The 21012-nt window shown below is 38.0% G+C and overlaps 1 protein-coding gene across 4 annotated transcripts; it reads right to left on the reverse strand.

Annotated features, from left to right (window-relative positions):
* Positions 1 to 8619: 8619 nt before the first annotated feature.
* LOC134539938 (uncharacterized) lies at positions 8620 to 20606 on the reverse strand. Of its 4 annotated transcripts, none has more exons than XM_063382308.1 (7): positions 17228 to 20606; positions 16686 to 16930; positions 15135 to 15455; positions 14098 to 14193; positions 13723 to 13934; positions 12918 to 13077; positions 8620 to 11187 (listed from the first exon to the last, which is right to left on the reverse strand). In XM_063382308.1, the coding sequence occupies exons 2-7, from the start codon at positions 16885 to 16887 to the stop codon at positions 11057 to 11059; spliced, it is 1122 nt and encodes a 373-aa protein (XP_063238378.1). In that variant the 5' UTR covers positions 16888 to 16930; positions 17228 to 20606; the 3' UTR covers positions 8620 to 11056. The 4 variants fall into 4 exon arrangements, with proteins under 4 accessions (XP_063238378.1, XP_063238377.1, XP_063238379.1 ...); XM_063382307.1 differs by having other exon boundaries at positions 17211 to 20606; XM_063382309.1 differs by lacking the exon at positions 17228 to 20606 and having other exon boundaries at positions 12887 to 13077; positions 16686 to 17081.
* Positions 20607 to 21012: the final 406 nt, after the last annotated feature.

Consider the following 21012-nt stretch of genomic DNA (forward strand, 5'->3'; position numbering starts at 1 on the left):
ATTTTCCATATACTATCACAGATTCAAGCTAACCATATTGTTCGAGCTTTATTTATTGTGTAGAATCTGTATTCCAGTATTGAGGATTAGCCTATAAGTAATTTTTTTATTTTTATTTTGTAATTATAACACAGAATATTATACATGCACACACACTCACAGAGAAAATTTTTATTCACAATGAAACTCCTAACGTTAGTATTAGAGAAAATGGAGCCCAGTACGTGGGGCACGAATGTACGACGAGTGCTTTGTTTAGTTATTTAGTATTTTTTTTAGTTTGTTATTGAAAATATTGGGCCTCTTACTACCTACTCCATACACCATGTCTAGAGGTAGTGCGTCAGTTTACAGTCTCCGTAATAGAACTGAGACTACCTACAATGAGTCAAACGAAGTTGAGGTTATTAACTCAGGTAGTGACACGCTAACAGCTTCGTCCGAGGACATGGGTTCACAGGAAAGGGTAGTTAAAGTGGACAGTCCGGTTACATCGCTTACCAGAGAATGTGAATGTCTGGAGCGGCCGTTGGTCCCCGCTCAGATACCTACAAGGTGTGACACCTCCAGAACCTCAGTGTTACCAGCTGCAGCTGCTGTAATTGAACAGATTCAGGAACCTTTTAATGTAGCTTTGGATAGGATATCAGCGGATGCAGTAGTAACAGAACCTATACAAACAGCTGTCTTGGGCCATGTGTCTATTCCATCACCAGAAGTCTTCGATCTGGATCGTTTAGGCCAGATGTTACTCAACTTGCAGGTCAACATAAGTAGTATACAGTCGGACATTAGCAGCGTGCGTACAGACCTACAGTCGGACATTAGCAGCGTGCGTACAGACCTACAGTCGGACATTAGCAGCGTGCGTACAGAATTACAGTCGGGACTGTTTAACATAGAGACCTGTCTAAGAATCGATCTCAATATATTAGAGGGGCGATTGGAGTCAAAGTTCAGGGAACAACACAAGACCTTGGAACAGCTGGCTGATCGAGTTTCACAAGGACAGTCCCAGGTCGAACAGCTGGAGTCACGTACGAAGGCGCTTCTCGTCACTGCTACACAAGAACGCCAAGAGCTTAAGAGGCAGTGTTCTAATAACCACTCTGCCATAAGGGAAGAGACCTTACACCTATCCGAAAGATTATATCACATAGAAGAGGCAACATCCATATTAAGCAATCGAGTCGATGCGATCGGTGGCGACGTTATGCAAGTTGCGGAGAAGGCTGTTGAGGCTAAAACATTCTCCCTGAGTCAGCGTGTTGAACAACACCACCACCAAGTAGAAGCCCATGTACAATCATTGGAGCGACGAGTACATGAACTGGGATCAGCGCTTATTACCAACCATATTCCCAGAACAGAAATCGAAAATAGCAGTCCATTAAAGGAGAGTAGGAGTCAGGATACTGCACCAGACATGCCAGTAGCTGACAGACATATCCTGAACAAGCCTGCCAACCTGACCAGCCTAGACCCGGCTGCACTTATTCATCACCCTGCTCGCCAATGGTCGGAGTCTATGCCGACGTTTTCTGGCAAGTCATTCGAGAATCCTGTAAGATTCTTAAACAAATTTGAAGAGTATGTAAAAACCTTTGGCTTATCCGATTCAGAGAAACTGAGATGTTTGAGCACGGCTCTAAAGAGTCATGCATTTTACTGGTGGGAAATACAGCTTAACACCACCCACTCGTATGAACATTTCAAGGAGAAGTTTCGACAACAGTATTGGAATCTCAGGATCCAAGGGAACTTACGCGCACAACTTCACACTGAAGCGCGGAGCATCGCTGGAAGCACATATTTCCAGTATGTATGAAAGAACTAGATACCTGGACCTGGCTATGACAGATGAAGAGTTCATTGCTACCGTGTCAACACAGCTTCCTTTAAAGTACCAAATGCAACTGAGTGGCAGAAGCTATAAAGATGTTACCGACTTCCGGGAACAGCTGTTGTTACTGGACAAATTGGAAAGGCTCCACAAGTCACAATTCAACAAAGAAGAGTCTGAAACGAAAGTGACATACCCAAAGCATCAGCCAGTACACAACTATTGGCAGTCGCGTGACAGTAAGCAGCGAGAAGACAGACAAGCGGTCGTCAACCTGCTAGGATGGGATAGTGAAGAGAATCCACGACGCAATCAGCAAGGCCACAGAAGGAAAGGCGGCTACCACAGCCAACGTTCCAGTTGTCCACCCAGACATTCAGGTCCATACAGGAGCAAGACCTGGTGGTCAAGCAACCAAAAGTACCACAGTGACAATGAAGACAGTCAGATGCACCGAGATGAACCTCGACGATGTAACAGAAGTCGGCGTTCCCTATCACCGGAAGAGCAGCCACCCAAGAAATCTACGCCAGGACGATGCAAGTCTCATTCGGACGAAGAGTACGAGGATGCAAAGAGATATCGCAAGTCTTTCGACAGTCGATACACCAACAAGACCGAAGAGGACCGACTGTCATCACACCAAGTCAACACTGTTTCAGGGAACAGCAGCATCGTTCAGGGCAGTAAGCAAGCATCATCGTCTTTTCAGAAAGCATTCTCACCACCAGTAACTACGCAGCAGTTAGGGTACTTCGCACGCCACGAGCCATTGAATCCTGCGGCGGAGGCATTTCAGGTGGCCCTAGCCAACTCCACGAATGGAGGAGTCTAGATCGGTCTTTGACGATCAACCCTGCATATTTACCCAAATATGACATACCACCAACAGAAGACAATCTACCCAGTGGAGAAGTTCGTAAACTAGTACATGCTATCAGAGGCTGCAGTAAGACGTCGGCGAAAACCAGCATCCAAGCATCGGAGCTTCTGCATAGGAGATCTAGTATGGCGGAAAACCGCACCCATAAGCAAGAGTTGGGAGTTCGTAACTAAGAAGCTATTCCTACTCTACACAGGTCCCTATGTCGTCACGGAAGTCGTGAACTCGAATTGCTACACATTAAAGGATTTGAAGACTGATCAAGTCATAGGCAGATACAACCTAACACAACTGCGAGAGTACAAAACGCCCATCACTCAAGTATAATGTCGACATGGAGTCCAGAAGCTTTCTAACGAAAGGCTAAAATAGTCAAGCAGTCAGCTTATAAAATGAAATTTTATTTAATTCTTAGTCTGGGGTTTAGAGACGTATTGTTTACACATTGTGTGTAGTGAGGTGATAATCCAGTTTGCAGTATACCGAGGAGTCGCACTAATGTGAGCTTGGCATCGTGTATGTCGACTGAAGTTGTATATCAGTCGATCGTCCTGCGAAGAGGTGAAGAGATATGCCACCCTCGCCGGGATATAGATACTGCAGTGTCTATGGACATTTAGCCGAAGAGCTATTGCTGCAGGTGGGCAGTCAAACATAGTGTTTGACGTATTATGTCAAGGTCATACAGTGAAACTATTCGGAAGCAACCTGAGAGAAACCTACTGTTTTAAGGAATTTTAGTAATTGGCATTAATTGCATACACGAAAACCAGCTGATTTGCTTAGTTTTAGTCATAGTTAACAATGGTATTCGGCATACTCCATGTGTTGACTTAAATGTTGTGACTTGAACTAAAATGCCTATGGTGTTACTGTATGTAGTAGTATGTACATGACAGCATTGAGAGTTTATAGTTATTCAAACAAATACAAAGCACATGCATATATTAGTAGTCAGTTATATTATATATGATGAATCCTATGTATGTTTAGAACACATTACTACTTTGAAATAATAATATTTTTCTCAATTTGATTTAAACATATACACCTTCTATTATATCCAGGAGATAACCGAACGTGAGTATGGGATACTCCAAAAGTATCCAAATTAGGAAAGTACACCCACCATTGTGTACAATTCCCTAACCAAGATTAATTAATGATTGTTAATATGACACATATTGTACATAAGGAAATGACTAATCATGACTAAAACAAAATTGTAAATCCTAACAAATTTATCTATTGTGTTATTGAGATATTATAAAGTTTAACATGTGTTTTAATGTTCAAACATTTATTGTTAGCGAAGGTTAGCATTACAATTATTACTTAAGTTAGTATTGAATATTGTCGTAATTTATGAAAATTTAAATGTAATTTGAAACTAGCTAAGTTTTGGGTTATTTAAGTAGTTCAATTAAACCTGCTGTGTCAGCAACAGCAAAAACAGAAGTGAGGGTAGGTGATTAACTTACATTTGCAAGCATGTAAGTGGCACATAATTAAGCTTAGTGAAGTGAGATTATGCTGGGACACCTATACTTCGAGTGCGAAAGCTAAATGTGTAACAATGATAATGTACCTAAAGGGAAAAACTGGACTTGAAGCATCCACGTCGTGTATGATGTGACAGTATCACGTCACCACATCAGCAATTGCAGCAGGTCGTAGTCACGACCACTGCTACTGCCGCGGACCGCAAGACGCTGTCCGAGTGCTGGAGCGGCACCATGGAAGTGGGATGTCTTCCGTCTCGCAGCCAGTATGCCTTTCTTCCTGGACGCTGTTCGGGAACCTCATCGCTAAGGCACCCTTCTAATGGAGTCATGTTGCAGTAACAGGAGTGCCGGGGTGAGATGCATTAACTTTCTCCCAATCGCTCAAAAACTGTTATATCAAAGTCTGCATCAGCCGCCACCAACAAGGATTCTCCTCTGGTGATCCTCTGTCTGCTGAATCGTTGGGGAAAATCGCCATCCGGACGATGTCAAACTGCTCCCTTAAAACCATCCTATTGTTCTCATTAAATCAGTGGTCAAGTCTTGCGAGATTTGTTATATATATAGTCAAAAACTTTGATTAAAAACCTATGTTGTGCAAGTTGCGATGTTTGTAACTGTTGTGTAAAAGAAAAACTCAGACACGTGATACAATATAACAGCGACTTTTTGATATACACAACAGGGAGCGGCAATCTGTAACGAAACATTGTTACAGATGAACTTTTTGCATTGGTTTTGTGAATCGATATATATTTAGTTTTCAGTGCCATGTTTGTTTGATATATTGAAGTATGTGCTATGGTATTGGAATTGTGATATGGTATGTACATTACTCTATGCTTAGGAAGGAGTTTTAAAAATGAATGGAAGAATTGATATCCTCGAAAAGGAAATAATTAAAAAGAAATACGAAGGCCGTGTTTTTCCTTTTGAAATGATAATCGTATAAGATTATATTTTATGAGTGAAGAAATTAACTAAATACAATCGAGTCTATCGACTAATACTGAGTACTCGTCGGAATTTCAGAAGTCCAAAGGTATGAATTTCGTTCTCTACCATTGACAACAGTTGGCCGGGATTTATAATTAAAACATTATAATATAAACTATATCGTGGTGTGCATTAATATTGGAACCCAATTTTAATATTGACAATAACTTTTGTGTTTTTAAATGATGTGCCCAACCTAACTTCCAGTCATTTAACAAACATTTGAGCTGACACAAATGGTTTATTTGTTCATAATTTTGCATACTTAATTATAACTTTCCATATACTATCACAGATTCAAGCTAACCATATTGTTCGAGCTTTATTTATTGTGTAGAATCTGTATTCCAGTATTGAGGATTAGCCTATAAGTAATTTTTTTATTTTTATTTTGTAATTATAACACAGAATATTATACATGCACACACACTCACAGAGAAAATTTTTATTCACAATGAAACTCCTAACGTTAGTATTAGACCGCATTGTGTCAACCGTCCCTGACACCACTGCACAAACTCGCATGGGTCCTCATGCGCTAGCCCACTGAACTCTCGTAGCATTATGTGTCCTGTTGCGGTAGCTGTCCGCCCCATATGCACGTTTGGTTGCACTGCTTGGCTTGCAAGTACCTCCCAGTCTATGAGGTTTGCCGCTGCCTTCTGTGTTGGTGCCTGTGTGGGCCTTGGTGTTGCTATTGTATCCCAAACCAATGTACCCATTGCTAACTCTGCTCTCACTGGTTTGCACTCAGATGTGTTGTGCCACTGTTCCTCTCCTGTCATTAGGTCAAAGTCCCTTGGTGGTTGACCTGTTTCGCATGTGGTTGTCAGTCTGTGTGGTAGCATTGTGTCACGAATTTCTACACTCGTTTAGTGAATATACACACTTCGGTTCGCCGAATGCTGCTGACTGTTCATGAACTCTGGTAGTCTCGATGATGAAGTGCCACACGTTCGGGCGCCAAATGTCGCGGCCTCGTCTCTGGTGAAGATGTGGAGACGGGATGGACGTCGCTCGGTCGTTCAGTTGTTGTGTTGTTTGCCCGGCGCCAGCTCTTGGGTAGAGCAGCCTCACACTCTGAGGCGGGAGTGGACCGTTCGGCCCAGTGCAGCTGACCGAGGATGTGCTGACAAGGAGTAGCTAGCAGGAAAATTGGGTCTAGAAGAGAGAGGGATGCTTGTGGTCTCACGAAGAGTCGCTAGCGGAAAGGATGGAAGACGGAGAGAGGGATGCCTGCGGTCTCACTAAGAGTCGCTAGCAGAGGATTGCCAGCGGTCTCACAAGGAGTCGCTAGCGGATGGGTGTAATTGAGGGGGAGTGAATGAGAGAGAGGGAGAGAGAGATGAGAAGCCTGCAGTCTCACTAGGAGTCGCTTTGTTAGCCTGCACAATTTATACAAGTTTCTTCTAGTACCATTTGTGTTAAAGTTTTACATATTTCTATCTCTTTTGATCTTTTGCATTTTACAATATTATTTCCACGTCTACAAAACATACTTACAATATACGCTTAATAATCTACCTAAATATTTACAATAATAACATCTATAACATAACTATAATACATTGACTCTTTATATTTACAACTGCCATCTGGTGACGAGTGGTGGCACTACCAGGGCCATGGCTGGAGTGTTGCGCCGCGGACAGGCCTGTGACCCGGGTTTTTGTTTAATAAAGAGGAGGTACGACGTCAAGATAACAGTACATGGTGGCAGCGGTAGTTCTTCGGACCTAAAGGCGAGTAAGAAACACGTCGTTGTAGCAACCAGAATCGTGGAGAACACTTAAAGAATGGAAAGAGAAGGGGGAGACCAGCAGGCTGGGCGAACGCCTAACCTCCATCCACTCCCAGTGTTGGATTTTGCAGTGCCTGCGGTGTGGGAAGCTTGGGAGAGAAGATTTTCGAGATACATGTCGGTGGCAGGCCATAGTCAAAAAAAGGATGACGAAAAAATTGATCTGTTTCTTTACATCATGGGTGACCGAGCAGAGGAAATATGGGCGCAGTTCCAACCTCAACCTACAACATATGATCATGTGTTAAGGCATTTAAAATGTATTTTAATCCCAGGAGAAACATTATCTTTGAGCGTTTATCAGTTCAATTCGAGGTCACAAATGCCAGGAGAGACAGTAAAAGATTTCATCACCGCATTACACAAGTTAGCAGACAATTGTAACTATGGCCAGTTGAAACCATAATTAATAAGGGACAGAATAGTCGTGGGTATGGCGGATACCAAAACAAGTGAGCAGTTACAGCCCTAGTAGCACATACAGTTGGGCCAATGTTGGCATATTGAAAATGTCCACCGTTGGACAACGGTATAATTGGCACACTTGCCTACTGTTGTCCAACTGGCTCATCCCAAATGAAGGGCCAACGGTTTTCTAGCAAGCATTAACACCACCTGGCCAACAATTTTATTCTGATGGCCCTACCAAATATATTTGCAATGCCAACAATTTTCTATGTGTGGCCCAACCAAATGTATCTGCAATGCCTACGATTTACCAATGTCTTTTTGCAAATGACCCATCCAAATATTCCCACTTTCCCATTTACAGGGCAAACGTATCACATTGTATTCCCTTCAAATTGAAGTTCTAATAGGCAGCAATTCAGTTTATATGAAAAGGTTTACAGTAAACTACATGTGAATGGCAAAACCATTTTTTTTCGTTTGCATAATGAATTACTTTATGCAACACACACACACACTAGGTACTTTAAAAACAAATAAAGGCTTCAGAAATAAAAGCATCACTAGACACTTGAAGTGCTGTAATAAAATTGCACTCAATTGTTAGAACTGCATATTGAATGCTCATGCAATATATATTCTAGAAAATTAATAGGGGGACAAAACAGGAATAATGCTGGTAGTCCAGCTCTTAACAAGAATAGAGAGATAAAGGCTGAATGTTCTGAGCCAATATAATAGTTATTCTATCACAAAGTCAACTATTTCAGAGCTAACCCCTATTGAAAAGGCTTTAACTTTCCCTGCACCCAAACATTTTTAAATGAAGTAAAATTCAATAGATAATGCTTTTTAAAATACTGTACTGCATAGTAAATTAAAAGAGCCTATAATATTATATACACAATTTCAAAATGTTAAGAAAACTATCACTGTCGCATAAAGTGAAATTAGCCTGTCACTTCAAAAACTTAAGGCAGCCTCAACATATACACAACCTCAAATATAGCAGTCTTATCCTATTACCAATTGATTGATATGATTAATTTGGAACAATTAAATTACTTTCAAATGTCAGTTACCATGATTTACATTTTTTAACCTAAGCAACACAATAATAGTTTATAATAAATTTCGTTAAACAAGCAGTTTATGTGTATTCAAATAACAAAAAACATTTTTGAAAAAAATACTTTTATTACAATACATAACTTACAAGCTAACAAAAAAAAAGATGCATGGTTAAATTATTGCTGCACAAGATTCAGCTGTAATAGTGTGTAAGGAACATTATTATTACCTACTTTCCTGCATAGGTATTAAAAAATAAAATAATAATTGTAATCGCAGAGTAATTTTGACCCTGGAACTGCAATAAAGAATTTTTTAAAAACATTGGAGCTGAAGTAATATAAACTATACAAAACATCAAGTAAGAAAAAACAAAAACATACATTTATTTTAACTTCCAAGCCAGTAAATAACACATGATTGAACTGTGGGGTTTGTGATAAAACAAATGCTTCCAGGATGTCAATGAAGTACATTTATATTTGCTTACAGGACAACTTCAATAAAATACATCCATATTACAATATGGTATACACAAAAAACACGCATTATCATTGAAATCCGGTAAAAGAACACACTTACGATATAACTGTGTAGTGTATAACTTCCTGTATTTTACAAGATTATCCACTAAGTAAATTTTTAAAGTACTGCTTTTTAAAGGATACTTATTATAATCAGTTTTACTCTCAAAGCGACTACATTCAAGACTGTAAATTCCTGGAGAGAGTGCCTTTTTAATTCCATTTACTACAATTACTTCACCGTTCACAGTCATGAAACAACTATCTGAATAATTTGTGCCTATTACATATTTATTACGATCTCCAAACACAACATACCTTATTGAACCATCAACATTTTTGACAACAGATGACTGTTTTGTTGTTTTTAAACAACACGACGCATCTTCACCTAATCGCTTCACTACTTGTTGCAATGGATTGTTTGGTGCACGAACCATGTTTTTAATTTTTTTCATGAAGTTTTCAAAGGGGAAAGCAGAGAAGTGATCAAGTTTACCAAAATTGGCTACATCATCTGCTAGGTGTAACAAATTATGAAAATTGTAAACAAGTACTTCCTTTCCATACAATGCAGGTATTTCTTTGACAAAAACATGCATCAAATCATTTGCATACTTTCTCCATGAGTTTTGTTCACCGATGTCACTTGCCAAAACATAAACAGCCGTATGAAGTAACATGAAATGCTCAAATAAACTCCTGGGCAAAACTTTAACTAAAACAACTGGTCCAAAATACAATAAAAAAGATCTTAATTCAGTACCTTTCCAAAATTTAAACAATTTCACGGGTCTTGGTTTGCGAGAAAATTCTTTAGGAGTATGCTTTCTCAATATCTGCATTCTGTTAGAAAGAGTATCAATGCTTTTTGAACTTAACTTCCCTTTCCTAAGGCCAGTATCACACCATATGCGTATCAATCGTTTCATTACCCCCAAGCAAATTAAATGTAAATAGTCCAATGGAACCTGAGACACAAGTCCTAATCGCAAACTAGATAACACTGATATTGATTTCTGATGGTATGGGTATTCCATGTATTTAAATGACTCATCAGACCTCAGTGAACAATCAATTTTGTACGGCCATGTTGTTCTACCATAGTATTTCCCTTTTTGAACACACTTCTCACATCCATTTAGTGAATTATGGCCAACTACAGATTTCACAAATGACCTTGCTGGTGCATCAGCAATTACACAACTGACACAAAACTTATAGTGCTTGTTCGTTATATTTATTCCATTTCTTTCAAGGAACACACATTCATTTACAAATGGCTGAAGAAATTCTGTAGCATCTGAAGGCTTTGATGCACCATAATATACTGCAACTACAAAAGGACACCTGTCAACAGCCTGGTCAAGTATACCCAACAAAACCCAGAATGATTTATTTGAACTGGAAAATAATGGTAGTCCATCAACATTAACAGAAATTGTCACCATATTTTCTGAACTATAGTGCCTGTAAATGTTTCTTAGCAATGGATAGTGACAAGGTTTTAATCCAGTTAGGGCTCTTTTCACTAGATTTTTTTCTACACCAAAGTATTTGAAAAGGCCTGAGGTATGTGTATCCACTACTGAGCACCTTGGAGTGTGAAGCAAAGAGCGTGAATCAAGGGGCAGACCTGACATATGTGGTTTTAAAATGTGCAACAAAGCTGTTGCTGCATTATGTGGTATGTTATAACTGTACATCCAATCAACTAATTTTTGTTCAACAGGAACAATGTTAGCACTAAGTTCAGAATTTTCAATTTCTTCAACTGAAGAATCATCATCAGTACTACTTATACTACTAATACTGCTGCATATGTAATCATTATTATTTGTAGAAATACCTGCATTGTTTGAATCAGCACCATGATTGTTAGTGTGTGTGTTTACAGTAACATTTACATAATTGTGCTGAATTTCATTACATAATTCTTGACAAATTTCTTTTGAACGAACTGCCACTTTTCGCAAATTAGTTCTCTTTGAACTTCCACAGTAGACATTTTTCTGATGTCTTTTTCTATTTAGCCGACTGTCTTCTGCTGTCTCGACCTCCATCCCTGTCCTTTGCAAAACGGAACCAGTTCCGTAAAATGGTATTCACATCATCATCACAGATGTTGCTAGTGGATTTATTTCTTCTAACAGCAGCTAAAATGAAAATAAATATTAAGAATTTAACAAACTTTTTTATTCTAACATTACAAATACAATTCTGCACTATGATAGGTTTAATGCTCAATCAGTACATGTAATGAAATAAAACTAACAATTAATTTTGTCAACAACTACAGTACGGAAATACAAATAATTTTAATCTCAAATAATGCACATAATTTTGAAATAAGTTAGTCTATAATAGAAATGTTAAAAATATTTACTGGCAACACAGAACATGCATTATATATATATATATATATATATATATATATATATATATATATATATATATATATATATATTACAATTACTGGCAGGGTTAACCAGAACTTTTGCATTGTGGGAATAATGCTGGATGATGCCACCGTTGGCATGTGGGTTTTCTCTGAATCTACACATTTCCCTCACCCTTATATCCTGGTGCTGCTCTACTGACCTGCTTGTTCGCCCTCATCGGCTTTGAAAACTTGCATGCTAAAATCAATGCTAATATTCTCATTCACATGTTAACGATCCCAATTTCAGAATGAAAATATTTTCTCATTACATTTCATACAATAAGAAATTAATAAATAAATTTTGAGTCATAATATACAACTCTACATTATTTACTTTTTGTATTTCACCTGCTACACTTTGTCTCGATTTTCTGTTTTGGTAATCAAATGATAGAATATGTAGTGATTTTATGTTCTATACTTATAATGTACTTAATATATATACACATACACACACATGTGTGTGTATGTTTTGTATTATCACTCTTACTCGTACTTGTTTTCACTAAAATGAATTCTACGAAAATAATTCATTAACACACACATTTCATGATAATACAGCTGTTAATTTGTTCCAGTTATTTCGTATTAAAACTTTAAAGCAATACTAATAGAATCACTCAGTTGAATTTGGATGTATGAAATGGTAATAGAATTTTTTTTTAAACAAACAAAAGGTAACCACTCTAAGACAGTTCTACAGTAAAATCATTACTTAAAATGCCAAACATATACCTTTGTTACAGTATAAACTGACAATTCTGTAGAATTAAACATAGTAAGATAGGGTACTTTCGTATTAACGCCACCACAGCCCTTGATTAAGATTCTGTGGCTGCCATGATAGGTTTTGTTTACATTCATTTACTGCAAACGTTTACAGTAGATGCGGTGGCGGCCATGTTGGTTCTTATTTACGTTCATATTTCTGGTTTTTTGGTTAAATATTTAACTCCAGAAATTATAAAATTGTATTTTGTTCTGTTTTTGGCAAAACCCACTTCAATATTAACGTTTTTTAAAGCACTGCAAACTCTTACAGTAGATGTGGTGGCGGCCATGTTGGTTTTTATTTACGTTCACATTACCTTTTTGGTCAAATATTTGGCTCCTAAAAAATATAAAATTGTATCTTGTTCTGTTTTTGGCAAATCCCAAATACACATTTTCATAGCATTCAAAAATGGCATTATAAATCAGCAATATAGTGACTGACCAAACCCAACGTAACCCTTTGTCTCGGAACATAGGTCTGTTTGGAACGTTTAAAATTTAATGTTAAATCAAAACCCCGTTAACAGTCAAAAATTGAAAATAAAAAATTGAAGGGTTAGGTTAGGTCAGTCACAACATGCTTGTTTTCATTGGAAACTTCTGATTTAGCAGCTGCGGTGACGTTAATACGAAAGTACCTAAAATAGTATTCTATGCGTTTTGACTCACCAGGTATAATCTTCATCAGCTGCAGATTTTTTAATGCTATCTTCTGATTTTTTCCTGTCCAATTGTATTTCAATGCCAATCTATTTGTGAATAGTCTCTCTAGTATATGGCGCACAACATGATCAGCTTTTCTCCCTCCAACTGTAGCAAGTGTGGTTTCCTATGTATGGAAAACAGTACAATATGTTTTAGATACCATTCTAGACTCAATATGAAACAGCACACTTACAAATACTACCACAATACATTTTATTTGCAGTACATATACTGAAAGCTGAAGTCTTATTCTCAATTAATTTGTGTATCCTTGTGATCTTTGTGCCAGAAAGTTACAGCAACACAAAGGTACAGTAAGACAAGGTGAAATCAGTGCAAAGCAACAGCAATAGTTATTTTAGAATGAATGTGGATTATTTAACTTATATACTGTTTACAAGACTTAATTTTATGACTACAGGAAGAATCAGATATTAATTTTTGTTTAAGCTTCGCAAAACTATTCATCACAAATAAAATCCAATCCCAAAATGCTGTGACTCCACCCTACAGCTCAAGTGGTCAAATTCTCTGTCAATTGCTGGGTACTAATCAGCAACCTATAGTTACGCTCAACCTATTGCTACAAGTAAGAAGACTATATTATACACTCTGCTTCCTAGAAAAATAATATACACTTTTCGAAACTTTGGTATAAGACAGTAATTTTGGCCACCATCACGTCACTTGTCGTAACATATATTTATATTACAGCATAGGCAAGTCATTATGGTTATCACTACAAACTAAAAAAATTGGATTAGCTTACCATACATATCTTATTTTCTGGGATTGATATCCATTCTTCCACTTTGTTGAGTTGTTCTTCAGTCTCGCATGGAAGAGTCAACTCTTCTGGTAAAATATTTATGTTCTGTACAGTGTCTGGTAAAGTCTGCTTTAATAATTCTGATACAGATTGCTGAATAACATCCAAACGCTTCTCAATTTTGGCCAAATGTCTAGCGATCACTTGTAAACCTGTAATTATTTGAAACATTGATTACATAAAGCATGAAACTGCTTCAGAATAGGTAGCAAAAATAAAAAAAAAAATAGGTTTACCAATAACTCATTAAAGTGACAGTAGGTACTTATCATGTTTAGATAAATAATAAATTATTTTATGGGTTTTAATACTAACCAACTTGCTCTCTGGTGGAATCTTCTGACACAGTAACATCTTGAGTATTAACAGTATTTCCATTTTCCACAGAACAAAGAATTGAGGAAGACGATTCTGGGGGAACATAACAAACCATTAATATTCTATAATTTCTTAAAATATTCTAGGTTCTTTGGAATTAACGCCACTGGAGCTGCTAAACCAGAAGTTTCCAATGTAAACAAGCATGTTGTGACTAACCTAACCTAACATAACCCTTAGATTTTTTTTTAATTTCAATTTTTGACTGTTAACTGGCTTTTGATTTAACATTAAATTTTTGAACATTTTAAACAGATCTGTGTTCCGATACAAACGGTTAGGTTGGGTTTGGTCAGTCACTAATTTGCTGATTTATGGTGAAATTTTTGAATGCTACGAAAATGTGTATTTGGGATTTGCCAAAAACAGAACAAGATACAATTTTATATTTGCAGGAGCGAAATATTTTACCATAAAACCAGAAATGTGAACGTAAACAATAACCAACATGGCCGCCGCCGCATGTGCCGCCGCATCTACTGTAAGCAACGGCTCCGGTGGCGTTAATCCCAAAGTACCATATTCTGGCTTCATACCTTCAAAGGTGGTGTTAGAGAAGAACATACTAAACATATTATGAATATCCAAAATAAAAAATGGACTGAACATAACTATTGCAAAATAAGGCAAAGGAACTGGTGCTTTGCACTGTTCCAGTATTTGGTACGCAGAAATAAAAAAATTGATTGATTTATATATTTGGGATATTAATTATATCTATGGTGCAGATTTCCAATGTATTGAGCAATGCTTTGTGCATGATAATAAACATTGCAATCAATATGATTACATATTTTGCTCTCAATAAACTATTTTCTGCCCTTACTTGTTTAGGCAAACCATCAACCCCTGCCATTATCTGTAATTTTTTTTAGCACAGTACATTAAAAACAATTTTTTTATTCTCCTCTATTGAGACAAAATGCTCAGATTCTTCCTAACATCTTAACTGCAGTAGGTAGGCCTACACTCACCTGAATTAATAACACTTCTGCGAGAAGGACGAGAGTCTCTAGTGAACACAGAATCTGCTGAGTTGGACGGTGTGTTCACAGACCTTTGACACTCAGCCACTGGCACTTCAGCCACTTCCACATCTGGTGGAGATGGATACTTCTTGTGGGCTAGCTGGTTATTTGTGTCATATTCATCACTACTACTTTCGTCACTGCTGTATAAAATTCTTCTGTTTGGCCTTTTCTTCCTTTTCTGTGAGGATTCATTCTCATATTCAGTTGCAATGTCAGATTCAAATTCTGCATCTTTCAATTTTTCTCTGGCCTTTAATATGTCATCTGAAAATAAAACTCTCATTTGTAAAACAGTTTTGTTTGTCACATAATTTTAACACATTCACTGAAGATAATTTAAATATATATAGCCTACACACACATACATACATACATACATACATACACACACTGGTTGCCGTCTTTATTACGAATACACCTTTACTTATTAGGTATGCAGTTCAGTTATAAGTCTACTAATTTACTATTCTAACTAAAAAAAGTTTAAGGCTTACATACAATACTGCAAGGAAGGAACATAATTAAGTTTATAATTATATATTTTGAAATTATATAAATATTTTGGGCACTATCTACAAAGTTAAGTTTGGTTACATGTTGAATAATTAAGTCAGTAAAGGTTTCTACAATTATTTCTAAACACAAGCTAAGACTAACTTTGTGCAATTTTTTTTTACATTCAGTAGCCTATCTCTGATTTTCATAACCCTCACTATTACTAACAGTTTAGGAGAATTCAAGTTCACTTCAATGACATATACCTACATGATTGTGATTAAGTCATCAATATACAACTGAAGTATGCAATGGTGTAGGCACGGGGGGAGGGGGGCACGGGTAACATGTCCCCACCCCCAGAGACACAAAAGGTTGCCCTAAAACTTATTCGCCTGGAGCCTGCTTATACAATAACAGTTTCAAAACCTCTGCAAAACTACAAAAAATGGCCTTAAATAGCACCATTTAGCAAATAAATATCAAAATTTTTCCGGGGGAGCACCCCCAGACCCTTCGCTCTTAAAGTGAAGATGAATGAATTTGGAGGATGAGTACCTAGTTGACCACCTCCTAATTAAAATCCTGGCTACGCCACTGGAAGTATGTGTACGTATATACACTCGTGAATGTGTAAAAATATTACATAGGTAAACTGCACATACCCACCCTTTTACACAGCTAATAAATATGGGAATTATTCATGTCTATGTGATGTGCATGTCACACACTTATTAAAAAAAATTGTGGAGAATTCCTATGGTATGCGATATGTTTAACACCTCAGCCTTTACTTTAACTTAAACAGTTAAACTTAAAACAATTTTGTACTCATTTAACAACTCATGTTCAAATCTTGCGATTTACAAGAATATATCTATGTCTAAAGCCCAGCATAATTAATAATACAAAAAATAATAAACATGATATAAATGCAAAAATTACAAAGTAGAAGACAGCTTTAAGTAGGAACTTAAGTATATTTATATAAAATATTACCAGTAATGTAGAATTTTCTCTTCAAAGCACAAATTCTCCATTTTTCACAAGGACGCTGTCCGTCACTGAGACATTTATTGTACTCTTGAGAATGTTTAAAAGGTGGCCAAAAACACTCTTTCTTTCTTGGTGTTAGCCATTTAGAGTGGATAATTCCAACCCCTCCTCCACTATCAGTGTCAAACTCCACTACTTGATACATGAAGGATAAATAAAACTGCCTGATTTCACCAAGATAATTTAGCCTGCATGAAAACAAAAACTGTAAGTTACATGAAATCAATTTTCCGCTAACATTAACATATAACTACTTAATCCAATGTTGCTATTGTAATTTTTCTGATAAAAGTTTTTGTTAAGATACCTACGGTACCTACATATGTTTCAAACAAAAAAAAAAGATTTGGTTTTCATGTAATGTAGTCCATCACAAATGAAATAATTTGTTAAAAAAAAATTTACTTGTGGGTCAAATACTATTTAAGCTAGACACCTTCTGTGAAGTAGCAACCGAACAAAGCATACCCAATGCGAACTCTTACAGTAGATGTGACGGCGGCCAGGTTGGTTCTTGTTTAAGTTCACATTTCCTGTTATCTTTAAAAGATTTGTGCAATGGGAGTGCATGACTTGATGTAAGTTTTTGGACATACGCTATTGCTAAGAACTTTTTCTGTTGAAGAAAAACTAATAAATAAAATAAATAAATAAAAATAAAAATAAAAATACTCAAAAAAAGATACAAAAACACACAAAATTAAGCAAACAATTGCTGTTGTCAACAAGGATATGAACACCACAAAATATTCCGAAACAGGAATATGGTCAGCAAACAAAGAAAAAACAAAGAAAAATGTACTAAGAGAACGAAAAAATCCCCACAAATGATGACAACACAAAAATATTGAAACCCAAAATAATTCAGCACAACAGTTGAAGCGAGACAAAAAACATGACAAAACGAAAAAACAAACAAATACAATAGTTTTACCTAAACAGAAACAAGCGACGTTTCGGGAACTGCTATCTGCTCCCGTCCTCAGGCAGAGACGCACATGGTACGGAAACACAGGTGCGACTGAGAAGGGGCCGCCGCCGTTTCCTCATATGCTCGGCCGGGAGCGTGTGACAGCGATACCGGGAACTATTACGTTCCCATAACTCGCTATGTGGTCGCCAATATAAATAGTGCAACCCCGTCACTTTGATCGAATCATTGGAAACGTCGGCGGGGCGCGATGTGTGTGATTTTAAGATTAAAGGTGGCTCACGGTCCAGAAGAAGTAAAATAGCTGTCGCATGTTGCTTGGCTCTATTTTTAATAGTGTAGGTGTCAGGCGGGGGGAGGTCACCCTTTCCCCTCAGTTAGTTGGCTAACTGATGCATGAGAGTGTCGTGATGTCTGTATTTAGAGGCGTGTGGAGTGTGCGCAAAAATGGCCTAATTAATCTCGTTGTGTGAGTGTAGTGTATAGCTCCAAGGCCGCACATACCCGGCTGACCAAGCAGGCATATCATCGTGTAAGTTTACCGATGTGTAGGAGAAATTACATAGATTAGTAAACACCTGGCCGCCTTAAGGACCGAACTATTGCGTTCCAGTATAGTTCGGTCAAAGTTAGGCTAAACCAGTATTGCTGTAGTTAGCCCCCAGGCTGTTGTCGTCTAAACCTGAAAAATAGAGAGTGAAATTAGTAAATGAATGTCATCCTATTCTATTATTGTTCGAGCAGAGAGATGCCCTCGTCCAGTTTTTTTTTTTTTTTTTTTTGTCGCAATTCAAAAACCCATGCCTTCCGAAACGCGGCCGGCACTGGAGGTGAAGCCTGCCAGGCGGGTCTCGCCCTTCAGGCATACGGAGTCAGCCCTAACACACAGGCAGTGGACCGCTGCATGGGTCAAAACCTACACCTGCATGCTTCGGACCATTTCGAATTAGCAAGAAAATGAAAGTTACATTAATGAATTAATTAATAATGGCTGGGGAAAACAACTAGCAAGGACTAGTGGAGGAGGTGGGGGAAGGAAAGATTTGGTAATTAAAGGAATTTGGGCCTGCGGTCGAGTTGTCGCTGGTTTATAATTAGAGCCCCGCTGGGTCAAAGGTAGTGTTGACGCAATAAAATAGAGCCCCGCTGGGCCAAAAGTAGTGTTGACGCAATATTTACGAGTCCTGGGCATGTCAATCATTGGCTAGTCCAATGTTGATTATTTGCACCGCAGGACGTAGACAGGCACATCGGGGCCAGAGAGAAACGTCTGCTATGTTTGCTAAGTTGCCCTGCGTACATGGGATGTGTGGATTCTAGTATAACCTGGCTTAGGCAAGTCGCGGTTTTTTAAACTGTCGCTGTGCAGCTGGGTCGTAGTCCGGAAGTGAATTCATATAAGTATTGGCATGTTCAGGGAGCTGGCCATAAAAAGACCTGTTTTGCCGTTTTATATATTCCTCTACATATTCTACTTTGAGTAGATGGTGTACTTCTAGTGTGCTGGTGTACCAGCCGCAATCTGCAATGGCTCTAAGAAATTTATTTTGAGTGACCTGTACTTTATCGATATGGCATTTTGCTGCATAGCCCCAGATTTCGCAAGCATATAATAATTGAGGGCGAACTATTTGTAAATACAGCTGTAATTTTTTCTTTCTAGGAAATTGGGGGGCCTTAAACATTGAGTATAGGCTGCGCAAAGTGCCTCGCGCAAACTGTGTCACCTTAGTGGTGTGAACTTTCCAGGTGAGCCTGGTATCTAGAGTTAAACCTAAATATCTAGCCGATTTAACAAATGGTATGGCTTGATTAAAAATTTTTAATTCGCGGTCGGGGGCGGTGTATTTTTTAGTTAAAATTAAAGTTGTGGACTTGGCTCCATTTATTTTAATGCGCCAGCGAGTGTACCATTGTTCGAGTGAGGTAAGCTGCCTCTGAACTTTGGTTAAAGCAAACTTCAAATTCGGGGATTGATATATTATTGCAGTGTCGTCTGCATATAATTGCACGTGGGCATGTTCCCGCGGGATGTCGGCTGTGTAAACATTATAGAAAAAGGGTGAGAGTGGGGACCCCTGCGGCACACCTGCTGTCAGCTCCCGAGTGGATGATTTCGCCCCCTCTATTGATACAAAAAATTTTCGACGCCATAAATAGTGGGCCACCAGATGAATATACGTGTCTGGAAAGTTAAATGTAATTAATTTTTGAATTAAGCCAGGTATCCAAACTTTGTCGAAAGCTTTTTCCGCGTCTAGCATCGTTGCGACAGTAAATTTCGCTCGTGAGTTAAAACCGTCAGTGGCCTCTTCAATGAGCTTAATTAGGGGGTGAGAGGTAGAGTGGCCCCTTCTAAAACCAAATTGGTTATCTGGAATGACTTCGTGTTCGTCCGAATGGTGTTGAAGTCGTTTGAGTAAAATTTTTTCGAAAATTTTACTCATGCTATTTAGGAGGCTAATAGGTCGCCTGTTTTGTGGTAGTGACGCATTTTTTCCCGGTTTCGGAATGGTGATAACTTTAGCTAGTTTCCATGACGCTGGGTAGGATTTAAGAATAAAAATAGCATTTATTATTTTAAGAAAGTATTGTATAGCCTGAAATGATAATTTCTTTAAAGTATCAAAATTTATTCCGTCAGGTCCGCCTGCTTTATTTTTTGGTCGCGAGTGAATAGCTTCTAAGAGCTCTTTAATTGTTACGAGTTCCGGCTCGGCTTGTGGAACGATTTGTAAATAGTTATTAACAGCTACTGTCGTGGTCCTAGTAAATTGAGGCTCGTTTATGTCCTCGTTTGGTGAAAATTGTTTTTCAAAAATGTCTGCTATAGCATTTGCTTTATCTATCGCGTCATATTTAATGCCCGCGTTTGTAACAATGGCCGGTGTGGAGATAAATTTATTTTTCCCTCGTAAATTGCGTGTGAGCCGCCACATTTGCCGAGGTTGAGTTGCGCACTCTGTTATTAAGTTTCCGTATTTTTATATTTTTAAATCTTTAAGTTTTCGCGAGACTTGAGCTTTAAGGCGATTGTATTCAGTCCTAGCTTGCGGTGTTCTCGTTCGTTGATAAGTGTTGCGCGCCTGCCGTTTTAAAACGATTAGCATGTCTACATCTGGGTAATTTATTCGCGTAAATTCTCTTTTATTCACGATTTTCGTGTGTTTTTTGCGCACGTCTGTAATTGTATCGGTGAAAAGTTTTACGTGAGTTTCGAGCTCATCTGCTGTGTCTATCGCTGGAGTTTCTGTAAAAGTTAATTCCAGGTCTTCGCGAAATTTGTCCCAGTCGGGAATACCAAAAGTGCGGCTAAATATCGCTGCGCAAAATTGAGCA

The sequence above is a fragment of the Bacillus rossius genome, chromosome 16 (assembly GCF_032445375.1).
Source record: "Bacillus rossius redtenbacheri isolate Brsri chromosome 16, Brsri_v3, whole genome shotgun sequence".
In the NCBI taxonomy this organism is placed as follows: domain Eukaryota; kingdom Metazoa; phylum Arthropoda; class Insecta; order Phasmatodea; family Bacillidae; genus Bacillus; species Bacillus rossius.